At 43.6% G+C, this 12,681-nt stretch overlaps 1 protein-coding gene across 2 annotated transcripts in view; it reads right to left on the reverse strand.

Moving 5' to 3' along the window:
• Positions 1-12,681, reverse strand: part of USP43 (ubiquitin specific peptidase 43) — a 61,494-nt gene that overhangs the window by 42,507 nt on the left and 6,306 nt on the right. For both annotated transcript variants that reach the window (XM_061175063.1, XM_061175062.1), the window contains exon 2: positions 7,390-7,521. In XM_061175063.1, the coding sequence (XP_061031046.1) occupies positions 7,390-7,521 (132 nt within the window). The remainder of the gene's footprint in view (positions 1-7,389; positions 7,522-12,681) is intronic.

Genomic DNA, 12,681 nt, shown 5'->3' on the forward strand with positions numbered 1-12,681 from the left:
CTCCCATCTTTAAGCCTGGCACCCTCAAAGAGCCAGGAGAAAGGACCACAGGGGAAGTGTTTGGGGAGAAATGTACTGATGTCTGAAATTTAATTTAAAATGCATCCAAAAAAGAAAAAGATGAGAAAAAGATGGAGTGATGAGTGGACAGACGGATGGATAGGTAGATAAATACATGATAAAGCAATTTTAGTAAAATGTAAATGATAGAATCTAGGTGGTGGGTAGGAGATATTCGCTGTATAAGGAATTCAACTTTTCCATGTTTGAAATTTTTCATAATAAAATTTTGGTACAAATAAGAGTGACAAATACTAAGAACAATCAGTCCCACTATTTCATTAAACCCAATTTGACCAGAATACAGGATGTACAAAGGGGAGTAGAAAACAGAGCTAGAGAGGGAGCCTGGTACCATGTTGGATGGGGACTTAAATGTCCTAAAGAAGATTCCTGGTTCAGTAAACAGCATAGTACCAGGGTTAAGGGTTAAACTCTGGAGTCAGACTGCTGGGGTTCAAATCCTTGCACTGGCACTTAGCTGAGAGAGTTTCTCAACCTCTGATGCAGCTAAATCAATTACTTAAGCTCTTTGTTCCATGGTTTTCCAATTTAATAAAGGGGTAATGAACGATAGTACCAACGTGCTGGAGATATTTTGAGATTAAAAGAGTTAATATATATAAAACACTTAGAATAGTGCCTGGCACACAGCAAGCACTGTACAAGTGTTTGCTGTTGTTACACGATGGGGAGTATCTAATGGGTTTTGAACCTAAGCGGTGGCTACATGCACAGAGACACGCTATAACCTGACAGGCATGCACACGATGAAGGAGGGGGCGTCTGGAGTTAGAACACAAATTATGAGGCTCAAGAGTCCGGGTGCCAACAGGGTGAACTAGAGTAGGAGCCATGAACATAAAAAGGAGGGAGGAACTCAATCAAGACACCCTGTGTGCACAGCTCATAACTGAGCACCTGATGGGGAAGGACACGGAGACAGAGGGAGGGATACACAGGGCCAGCTCCAAGCTTCCAGTCTGATGCCTGGAGAACCACTTTCCATTAACAGAAGAGGGAAAGGCAAAAGGAGAAGTGGGTCAGGGGAGGAGGGGAGGGCAAGCCAAGTTTGAGGCAGAGACACCTACGGCAGGTGAATGAAGGGCTCGGAGGAGAGAGAGAACTTGGATACAGAGCAGACACTGGCACCTGGGCCTGCTCAGGATTGACCCTTCTTCTTTGGGAGTAGCCTCAGTCCATGGGGAGGTGGGGAAGGCTCTTTCCTCGGGGGTCCTGTCCTCCCTTACCAAGAGACAGGCAGGCATATGACCCAAGCTAGACGGATGAAATGTTCCTGCCCTGCGTGTCAGTCATGGGCAGAGTGACCCAAAGGCTGCAAACAGCGACTCTAGCAGAAGTGTCCAGGCTGGAGGATTTAGCCGCTCCTGCCACTGAGACACCCTCACCCCAGGGCTGTCTGGTTCTTGATGGTTCCAAGCCTGGTCTTCAGCCTTCCTTTCGATTCTGCACACTCCTCCTTGGCCTTACAACTAATCCCCTTCTTGTTTGAGTCATCTGGTTGGCTGCTGTTCCTCCGGGCTGCTTCTGCATCCAGATGATAAGGCAGCACGCGTTGAGAGAGGCTGTGAATGGGACCATCCAAGGATGGGTATGGAAAGTGAAAATCCCAAACAAGGCTGGGGTAAGAGGCAGCAGAGGGTCACTCACAAAGCATGGTCTATCAGGTGAGACCCAGCTGGCGCTACCCTGCTAACCAAGTGACCCTAAAACTCTCCCTGAGCCTCATTCCACATCTAAAAGGAATAGGAGTATTACATCCACCTCATGGAGCCGTCATTTAAACCAAAAAAGATGTGGGTATCCTGCCTGGCACACAGTAGGTGCTTAATAAATGTTAGCTTCCTGGTCCTCTCCCCAGGCTCATCCCTTTCTTAATTCTGCAAGAGTGGCGTTTTCTATAAGATAAACTACCCGAAAGGTTGCTAGTGTCCCAGTGTCTACAGGATAGTGAAAAGATGCCCTAGGGGCTTCCCTGGTGGCGCAGTGGTTGAGAATCTGCCTGCCAACGCAGGGGACACGGGTTCGCGCCCTGGTCTGGGAGGATCCCATATACCGCGGAGCAACTGGGTCTGTGAGCCACAACTACTGAGCCTGCACGTCTGGAGCCTGTGCTCCGCAACAAGAGAGGCCGCGACGGTGAAAGGCCCGCGCACCGCGATAAAGAGTGGCCTTGCTTGCCGCAACTAGAGAAAGCCCTCACACAGAAACGAAGACCCAACACAGCCAAAAATAAATAAATAAATAAAATACTGGCTTAACTCCTAGAGAGTTTCATAAAAAAAAAAAAAAAAAAGATGCCCTATTCACCAGACAAAAACATTTATCGTTGCATTAACAGAGAAGAAAGTGGTCGTTATGTTTTCTATTCTAGTTTCAAATAAATCGAACTACATGGCTTTCATATGTTTTGAAACAGAAATAACCCTAGAAAGAAAAATTGTTCAGAGTTACACAGGGGTCAGTCCATTTCCTTCTTGGAAACAGAAAATGAAGTTTGTGCCAAATAGTCCAATAGCTCTGCTCTTTTACCTTCAAGCGTTCACAGCCAGGCCTCCGCAGGCAGCCCGATTTTCTAAGAGTGAATTTCAGGAGAGGTTTTGACCCCAGACAGAGAAAAAGACCTTTTCTGGTTTCAATCAGATCAAATGAAGAGTGGCGCAAGCTCCTCTCTCCGACCAACAACCACCCCTGGTCTTGCTGGGTTGTGGTGCCCTCCTGACACCCTTAGCCATTAAAGGAACAGAAAGCAGCCAGCGTGGCTGAGAACGATGAGCAAGGGGCAGAGGGGCCTGAAACCAGGTGGAGTGATTGGTGGGCCAGTCAGGTAGGGTCCCGTCAGCCACGTGGGAGTCCGGATTCTGTTGTAAGTGCAACAGGAAGCCGCCAGGGGAATTTAAGCAGGAGAGTGACGTGATCTTATTTCCTTTCTGAAAAGATCCCTCTGGCTGTAGCGTGGAGAACATATACATATAGTAGCAGGGCACACTGGAAATTGGAAGACCAATTAGGGCTGCTTTTATGTGGGTTTTGAAGTTGTTATGGATTATTGGCTTAAATAAACTCAAAGGCATCTTAAAGAAAGGTTTGGGGGTGGTGAACTGTGGTTGGGAGCAAAGGCTCCAGAGCAGAGGTTCTCAATGGGGAAACGCTTTTCCCTCCCCCCACCAGGGGACATTTGGCCATGTCTGGAGACATTTTTGGTTATCAATCACAGTTAGGGGTACCACCGGCATCTGGTAGGTAGAGGGGCGCTACAAATGCTACAACGCACAGGACAACTCCCCTCCCAGCAAAGAATTACCCAGCCCCAGTGTCAAACGTGCTGAGGTTAAGAAGCCCTGTTCTAGAGTTGAATTTTCTAGATCTGGATCCTGGCTCTCCCACTGACTTGCTGTGTGACTTAGGGCAAGTTACTTAACCTCTCTGTGCTCTTCCTCATCCTTAAGTCCAAAGCCTTTTCCTACCACAAAGGCACAAAAGAAGAAGACTGAAAGGTAATTGGGAAGGCTGCTTATCCCTCCTACTTTCCAGGAGCACTGCCTGGCACAGCCAGGGAGTGGAAAATGGGACAAAAAACTTTTTTTTTTTTGGCCGTGCCACATGGCTTACGGGATATCAGTTCCCTGACCAGGGATTGAACCCAGGCCATGGCAGTGAAAGCCCGGAATGCTAACCACTAGGCCACCAGGAAACTCCCAAGAAGCCTATTCTAGATGCAGCCAGAAGGAAGAGGCACCCGGGTCTCCTCCCTCCCTCTGGTGGGAAACAGAAAGCACAAGAAACTCAGGATAAGGAAAGGGATCCAGCACACTGGCTTTGAAATAGACAGACTCAGATTTGATTCTCTTTCCACAGGTAGAAGTTGAATGACCTTGGACAACTTAACCTAAATTTCCGTTAACTGTAATATATGAATTAACCTTATTATGAGTTACTTATTATTATCCTTATTATGAGTTATCAAATATTAAAGCATGATAACTACTTAATTTATTCAACCATTCAGGGGTTTATTGAGTGTCTCCTATGCGTCAGTGAAATAAGTCATGAAAAGCATCATATGAAATGCCTGGCACGTAACACACTTCAATAAACAGTATCTCTCTCTTTTTAATACATCATTCTGATTTCAAAATGTGTTCATGCTAAGATTATGGAATACAGTGTAGTGACACGTTTGTCATCTCAGCATTCCTTTCCAACGTGCCCCAGCTCTACAGAAACCTTCCTTACCCATGTGATTTGGGTGGAGTTCACCCCACAGGCATGGGACCCATGTGCCCAATCAGAATATTCCATCCTGCTGGCCACCTGCCCAGGAATGGACATGTGAGCCACGCTAAGACAATCGGACTCTTGCCTGGGCTTTTTCTGGAATCCCAAGTGAAAAAGGCTCTATGAGCATTGCAGGGGGCCCTCCTGCCACTAGATGGGCAGAGTCAGTCTGAGAATGAAGAGAAAGACAAGAGATAAGGAGACCTTGGATCCAGCCCTACCTGAAGCTGGATCAACCCTTGGACTCACAAGTTCTAAAAGCCAATAAACGCCCTCTCCTTAAGTTGGACCAAGTTGCAACTAAAAGGGTCTGAATTGGATAAACAGAAAATCATTGTACGTATAAGAAAAATCACCCACAATCCCACAACCCAGAGAAACCACCATAACCTTTAAGTGTCTGGTCCTCCCAGGTTCTGTTTGGTGAAGTTTTTGCTTTGTTTCATTTGTGTGTTTTGGGGGTGAATGGAGTGGCTCTTTTTATTTTTCTATCTTTTTGGCATGCGGGATCTTAGTTCCCCAATCAGGGATCGAACCTGTGCCCCTTGCAGTGGAAGGTGAAGTCTTAACCACTGGACTACTAGGGAAGTCCTGGGATGGTTCTTTTTAAGATAAGAAAACAGGCTTTCAAGCCAGACCTCCCTTGGATTTGAATCCTGACTCTACCTCTTCTTAAGCTGTGCTGCTTCAGGAAGGTTACACAGCCTCTCTGATTCTTGGTTTACCCATATATAAAACGGGGATAATAACGCTAACACCACCCCGCAAATGATAGTAGCTACTCATACTGTGTATAACACTCCAAGATGTGCTCTGAGGAGTACAGAATACTGTACAATCATTATCTTCCCTGTTCCATGCATCTGGCAACCTGCTGTCTCAGACATGAGTACTCTTTCTGCAGCTCTGTCAAGCTCTTAGCTTCTACATTATATTGTTGTTTAAAAGAGGTCTATTCTTTATTCAAGACATATATGGTTATGCCCTCCTTTTCTTAAAGTTGCCGCTTGTCATTTTTAAAAGGGAAAGAAACAAAGACAACAGCTGGCTGTGTGGACAAGTTAAGAAAAAAAAATGACTCAGCTTCTTGAGCCATTTTGTTTTTAAATAAACATTGTATGTGTTTAAGGAGTGCAACGTGATGATTTGATACACATCTACATGGTGAAATGATTACTTCAGTCAAGCCAATCAACATATCCATCTCCTCATGTAGTTACGTTTTTTGTGTGTGGTGAGAGGACCTGAAATTACTCTCTTAGCAAATTTCCAGCACTCAATATGGTATTATTAACTACAGTCATCATGCTGCACATTACGTATCTCGATTCATTCATCCTACAAACTGTGACTGCCGTTCAGTCTCTCCCCCATTTATTTATTTATTTGCTTTTATTTTTTAAATTTATTTTATTGAATATAGTTGATTTGCAATGTTGTGTTAATTTCTGTTGCACAGCAAAGTGATTCAGTTATACATATATGTCCATTCTTTTTCATATTCTTTTCCATTACGATTTTTCTCAGGATATTGAATATAGTTCCCTGTGCTATACAGTAGGACCTTGTTGTTTATCCATCCTGTATAAACTAGTTTGCATCTGCTAATCCCAAACTCCCAATACTTCCCTCCCCCAACCCCCTACCCCTTGGCAACCACAAGTCTGTTCTCTATGTCTGGGAGTCTGTTTCTGTTTCGTAGATAGGTCCATTTGTGTCACATTTTGCCATTCAATCTTTATTACTCTAGAATAATGGTCTCTGAGTAGATAATGTAAGGATGGGAAGGTAACGGGTGAAAGATTGAAACACTTCCAAAGGGCTTTTTAATTGATTCACGAGGGGGATGGGAATAAAATGTCCAGAATTAAAACAAACAAACAAACAAACAAAAAACAAGTAAAGCAGTTCTTGTAGCTGCATCTGGATCAGTTCTGAGACACATCAAAAGTAATATGCGACTGATTAATTACCAAAGCTTGTGAAACATTTTTAAAATTATAGATTATTCATGGATATTGTTATAATAATTTTGCTCACTCATGGAATAATAACTTCACTCGTTTTTACTTTCTTAAGAGAGAGATGAAAGGATAGGATTAGAGCAGAACCCGTCACTGATCTTTATTTAGCAAAGCCCATAGAGAACACAGCTGATTTATCAACTAGCGGTGGCTACTACAAATGATCGTAGGGCTTTCTTACACCCAAAGGTTTGAGGTTTCATCCAAATCTGGGACTGCTGAGTGCACACATGTAAAGATCATCCATCCTGTGTCTTGAGAAAAAAGATTGGGAATCGCTTGCTCTGTAGGATAAGTAACTGAAAAAGCAAGGGTGGAGTTAAAATGGAAGCATCTAAAAATAATAAGCAACGGCACTCATGGCCTCAGATGACCATACTAAGGCATAGGATATTGACAAAAAGGAGATTTTTTTTTTTCAAACTTTAAACCAAACAGAAACCCTATTCACCATATCACTGGGATTAAAGAGGATGAGGAACAGCGATGGGAGGAAACGTCTGGTCTAAAACAAACGGGGCAAAGAGGAAGGAGCAGGGAACGGTACCGTGTGAACAGCAGGCAGAATACACAAAAATCTAGGAGCTGAATTTCAAGATTTAGTTTTGAAGAGCTGAGTAAATGCGCAAGGGGAAAAAAGAAAATCAAACACAACGTGTTGGGCTTCCCTGGTGGCGCGGTGGTTGAGAGTCTGCCTGCCGATGCAGGGGACACGGGTTCGAGCCCTGGTCTGGGAAGATCCCACATGCCGCGGAGCGACTAAGCCCGTGAGCCACAACTACTGAGCCTGCGCGTCTGGAGCCTGTGCTCCGCAACAAGAGAGGCCGCGACAGTGAGAGGCCCGCGCACCGCGATGAAGAGTGGCCCCCGCTCGCCGCAACTGGAGAAAGCCCTCGCACAGAAACGAAGACCCAACACAGCCAAAAATAAATAAATAAATAAATAAAAAATAATAGACCGTATTAAAAAAAAAAAACCACAACGTGTTGTTTCGAGGGCGACTGACCTTGTCGGACCCCAGCCCCGGGGCCGCGCCCTCCAAGTCCTCGTGCACACGATCCAGCAACCAGAGCAGGAACTCCAGGGCGTCGTGCTGGGAATTGCCTTGGAACTGAGAGCCGTACTTGGAGACCGCATTCTGAAAGGAACAGAAGAATGTTTACATTAGTCAAGACACGGAAGCAAACTAAGTGCCCATCAACAGACAACTGGGGACTTCCCTGGTGGCGCAGTGGTTAAGAATCCGCCTGCCAATGCAGGGGACACGGGTTCGAGCCCTGGTCAGGGAAGATCCCACATGCCGCGGAGCAACTGGGCCCGTGTGCCACAACTACTGAGCCTGAGCTCTAGAGCCTGCGGGCCACAACTACTGAAGCCCGCACGCCTAGAGCCCATGCTCCGCAGCAACAGAAGCCACTGCAGTGAGAAGCCCGCACTTTGAGGGGCAATTTGGCCCTTCAAACATCCAAACAAGGGCCTGGAAGCACCAAGCCTACCCATGGTCGCACTTCAGCCTTGACCAGGATGACAAGTCAGAAACAACGTGGGGCGAGAAATGGTCTTTCCTGCTAAAGCCTGTCATTTGGGGGGCCGTGTCCCCAAATGCTGTGAGGGTTCTCTGTATAGGAGGAGGCATCGTTTTTTCCAGAAAGACTACCATTGTGTATTCTGTCCTTTGAAAACCCACAGGGTTGTCTGTTGAATATATGTATATATATATATATATATTTTTTTAATTAAAGTATAGTTGATTTACAATATTGTGTTAGTCTCAGGTGTACATTGTAGTGATTCAGTAATTTTGTAGATTCTATTCCATTATAGGTTGTTACAATATAATGGGTATAATCCCCTGTGCTATACAGTAAATCCTTGTTGCTTATCTATTTTATGTATGGTAGTTTGTATCTGTTAATCCCATACCCCTAATTTGTCCCTTTCCCCTTTGGTAACCACAAGTTTGTTTTCTATGTTTGTGAGTCTGTTTCCGTTTTGTTTTGTTTCTTTTTTATTTTATTTTAATTTTTATTGAAGTATAGTTGATTTACAATGTTGTTAAGTTTCTGCTGTACGGCAAAGTAAATCAGTTATACATATATATATCTCCACTCTTTTTTAGAGTCTTTTGAGTAGAGTTCCGTGTGCTATATGTTTCTGTTTGAATATAGGTTCATTTGTATTATTTTTTAGATTCCACATGTGATATCATATAGTATTTGTCTTTGACTTACTTCACTAAGCATAATATTCTCCAGGTCCATCCATGTTGCTGCAAATGGCAGTATTTCACTCTTTTTTATGGCTGAGAAATGTTCCATTGTATGTTTATACCACATCTTCTTAATCCAATTGTTTTTTTTTAATGATTAAGATTTTTTTTTTAAGATTTAATTTTATTTATTTTTGGCTGTGTTGGGTCTTTGTTGCTGCACACGGGCTTCTCATTGCGGTGGTTTCTCTTGTTGCGGAGCACACAGGCTCTAGGCGTGCGGGCTTCAGTAGTTGTGGCATGCGGGCTCAGCAGTTGTGGCTCGCGGGCTCTAGAGCGCAGCCTCAGTAGTTGCGGTGCACAGGCTTAGTTGCTCCGCGGCACGTGGGATCTTCCCTGACCAGGGCTCGAACCCGTGTCCCCTGCATTGGCAGGCGTACTCTTAACCACTGAGCCACCAGGGAAGCCCCCAATTGTCTGTTGACGGGCACTTAGTTTGCTTCCATGTCTTGGCTAATGTAAATAGTGCTGCTATGAACATTGGGGTGCATGTATCTTTTCGAACTAGTGTTTTCATTTTTTTCTAGAAATATACCCAGGAGTGGGATTGCTGGATCACGTGGTAGAATGTTTTGATAGAGATGACCATGTCTCCTTCCTGAAGCTCTGGTCCTTGGATTGCTGGGGGGCATGCTCGCCTGGCCCCCCACCCACGCCCTCAGTCTACTTCCACGCTGTCTCTCTCTGTTCACCCCAAAGGTGCACAGCTTCTTGTCCTTCTCTCTCCACGGTGGTTTCCTTCATTCCCACGGCGTCAACTGTCCTCTTTGAGAATGACCACATGGCCCAGTGAAGTGGGCTTCCTTAAATACCACGCATGTGGTTCCTTCACTGCCTCTTCCTAAAATGAATGAAACTTGAGAAGTACAAACATCTTCTGTGGTTAGATCACGAAATGTTTGGGCCAGTCCTTAATCCTTTTAATAAATATTTATTTGTTGAGTGCCTACTAGGGGCCAGGCACTAATCTAGGGCCTGGGGCTACAACTCCGACATGATTCCCTGCCCTCGTGGCACTCACATTCCTGCGCCCTTCACGCTGTCCTGTTAGACGAGGTGACAGCTTTGTCATTTTCTGGGTAAATGCATGTTCCGGCTTTCAAAAAGTTTATTTCAAAGGGTAATATATGCACCTACTTAAAAAAAAACAATTCAAAATATAAAAAGAACAGTAATGAAAAGTCTTCCCAGGCCTGGGTGCCCCTCCCCTCCCCAGAGGGAGGACACTTTGAACATTTTCTTACTTAGCATCCTCCCAGGGTCTTTTTTGTGCAAGCACGAGCATCTGAGTGTAAGCAAACCCCCTTCTCTGTGTGAGTGCACAGGGCAGGCCTTGTCCCCTGTAGGTCTGTCCTCTGTTCATGCCCACCCAAGGCAGCTGTGTGAGCAAAGCTGTGAACCCAGCGGATCTCACCGAGGCCAACCTAATCAAAGGCCCTGGGCTTTTTTTCTTTTCCTTTTTTTTCATCTTTCCTTGGGACTTAAAGGAAACTTTAGGATGAGCCGAAGCGAAATTCAAGATTTAATTAACTGAAATGCTGGTTCTGAGTCTTTATTTGAAACGCACTAGCTTGGGTGCACTGGAGGATCTAGGCTTCTCTGCACGTTGACCCCCAAGCAGGGCTGCCCAATGAGCAAATAAAATGAACCTTGAATAAGCAGTAAATAATGGTAATGTCTGTGGTATAAGTATGTCCCAGGCAATATTGGGAATATATTTCTACTAACAAGTTATTGTTTATCTGAAATTCAAATGGAGCGGGGCATCATGTATTTTACCTGGCAACCCTACCTCCCAGCCTCCCTCAAACCTACATCCTTAGTACCAACATTCCCTCCCAGGGGGGCAGCCAGCCTCTCCAGCTCGAAGTCTCTAAACTCAGCTCTTTCTCTTAATGTCAGGGTCCTCTTGCAGGTTCCATCTCACACCCACATCAGTCAAGCATTCTGAGTCTGCCTTCCCAACTGTTTCCATCCCACCCCTTCACCAGAGTCCCATTCCCACTGTTGAGTCCTAACTCCTGCGGATCCAGACCGCAATGCCTACCTCGAGGGGAGCCCGGCCGCCAGCACCTCCCCCTGACCACCCACTGCCTGCAGGACAGGACAGACCCTTCTTCCCACAGCCCAGCTGGTAATGTCGTGTCCCCACCCAAACCCTTCCCGACTCGCTGACTCACCACCTAATAATCCAGATTCCTCCAGCCTGGCCCCATCCATCACTCACCACTCCGTCTCATGTTTCAAAGCTTCAGGTAAATGAGCCACTCGGGTGCCCCAAACATACTTTCCCACTTCTATGGGCTACACCTTTACTTATTCTTTCTTCCATGTGAGATCCATTCCTCTCCTGCTAATCAGGCTAATCCTTTAAGACTGACACTCTTGTCCTCTTAGTCTGGCCATAAAGCCACACAACCTTTCCAGAAAGAATTTGACAACTTCAAGAAGACAGACAAGATAAGGCCTTAATAATGTTCCTCTTTATAAACATAGTGATTCCACTTTAAGGGGTTTAGCCTAAGGAAATGAGAGATCCAGGCAAAGATATCTCAACGTTATCTGGGGAGAACTTACTGCGCACTTATATCAGATGGCCTTAAAAATTATGCTTGAGGAAATACTAATGAGAAAAGAAGATAAATAATCCTGTCGTTAAAAAAAAAAAAAAACAGCAAAAATATATATTTGAGATTTTAAAATATATTTATAGATAGAAAGGTAAAAGACCAGAAAATATATGGCAAAATATTAACAAATGGTTATAGAAAGATGGGACCATAGGTAATTTTCTTTTTCATTTTAATTTGTACATTGCAAATATTTTTTACAGTGAACACTATTCTTTATTGGTCTTTTCCCAATTATAACAGTATCTGGCAGGTATTTTACAGAATTTTTTAAGATAACTTTACCTATTGATTCTACAGAAAACATTCCCATAGAAAGTCTGCTGAAATGTAACTAGAACTGCATTAAAGCTAAATCCTTGGGATTTAACTTGGGAGAGATGAATAGCAATATTTGGTATTTCTACCCTGCAATATGGCATAGCTCTATCCGTGTGTGGGTGTGGGGGTGTGTGTGTGTGTGTGTGTGTGTGTATTTCTTCCTCTCACCACTGATAATTTATAACATTTGTTTTAAGAAGTATTCCTACTTATTTCATACATTGGGTTGTTTTTAGGTATGAAATCTCATTTTTATATGTTTCTAAATGGGTCTTGCTTTTGACTGTCTATGTTGTACCTGAACCCATTAGCAACAGCGATTATTCTAAAATACGGATTTCTAGAACGATTTAGTAATTTTCCTTCTGTTCAATATTTTTTTTTTCCATTTCCACTTCATGTCTTACTGGTTTGGTCCAGAACTTCCAAAACATACAAGTGATGAAGGTATCCTTGTTTTTAAAAAGCAATGCCTCCGCCGTATCACTTGAGGCATACTGTATGTCTAAAATTGTTAGTCTAAAATTGATCCTCAAGCACGTGAGCTACGATAAATTCCAGATGGCTGAAATCCTTAATATAGCCATAGAAAAACTAGAAGTACATAACATAGAATGTTTATCAAAAGGTATGATATAAATAAATCTAAAACTTTCCGTAGGGAGAAGGAGAGAGTTGGGAGAAAATATCTGCAGCAAATATGACTAGAGTTAAGGAACTTACACAAACAAGAAAAAAGAACATTAAGACCAAGGCAGAATGGATAGACAAACCACATGAACAGACAATTCCAAGAGCAGTCTTACAACTAGTAAAAAAGCATAGAAAAATCCAACACCTCACTCCTAATCAAAAAAACAAATGTAAAAACAAGATGCTGTTTCTTTTTGTTCCATAAATTAATAAGAGAGAATAACCAATATGCATTGCTGGTGTATCTACAACTTGATATAATTATTTGGAAAGAAATTTGTCAATGTGGGTACTAAAAATAATCAAGCCCAACAAAATTGATGTAAAAACTAAAAAACAATAAATACTTAAAATTGGGATGGTGATTATACAGGTACATACATGT

Source organism: Eubalaena glacialis, chromosome 19 (genome assembly GCF_028564815.1).
Source record: "Eubalaena glacialis isolate mEubGla1 chromosome 19, mEubGla1.1.hap2.+ XY, whole genome shotgun sequence".
Lineage (NCBI taxonomy): Eukaryota > Metazoa > Chordata > Mammalia > Artiodactyla > Balaenidae > Eubalaena > Eubalaena glacialis.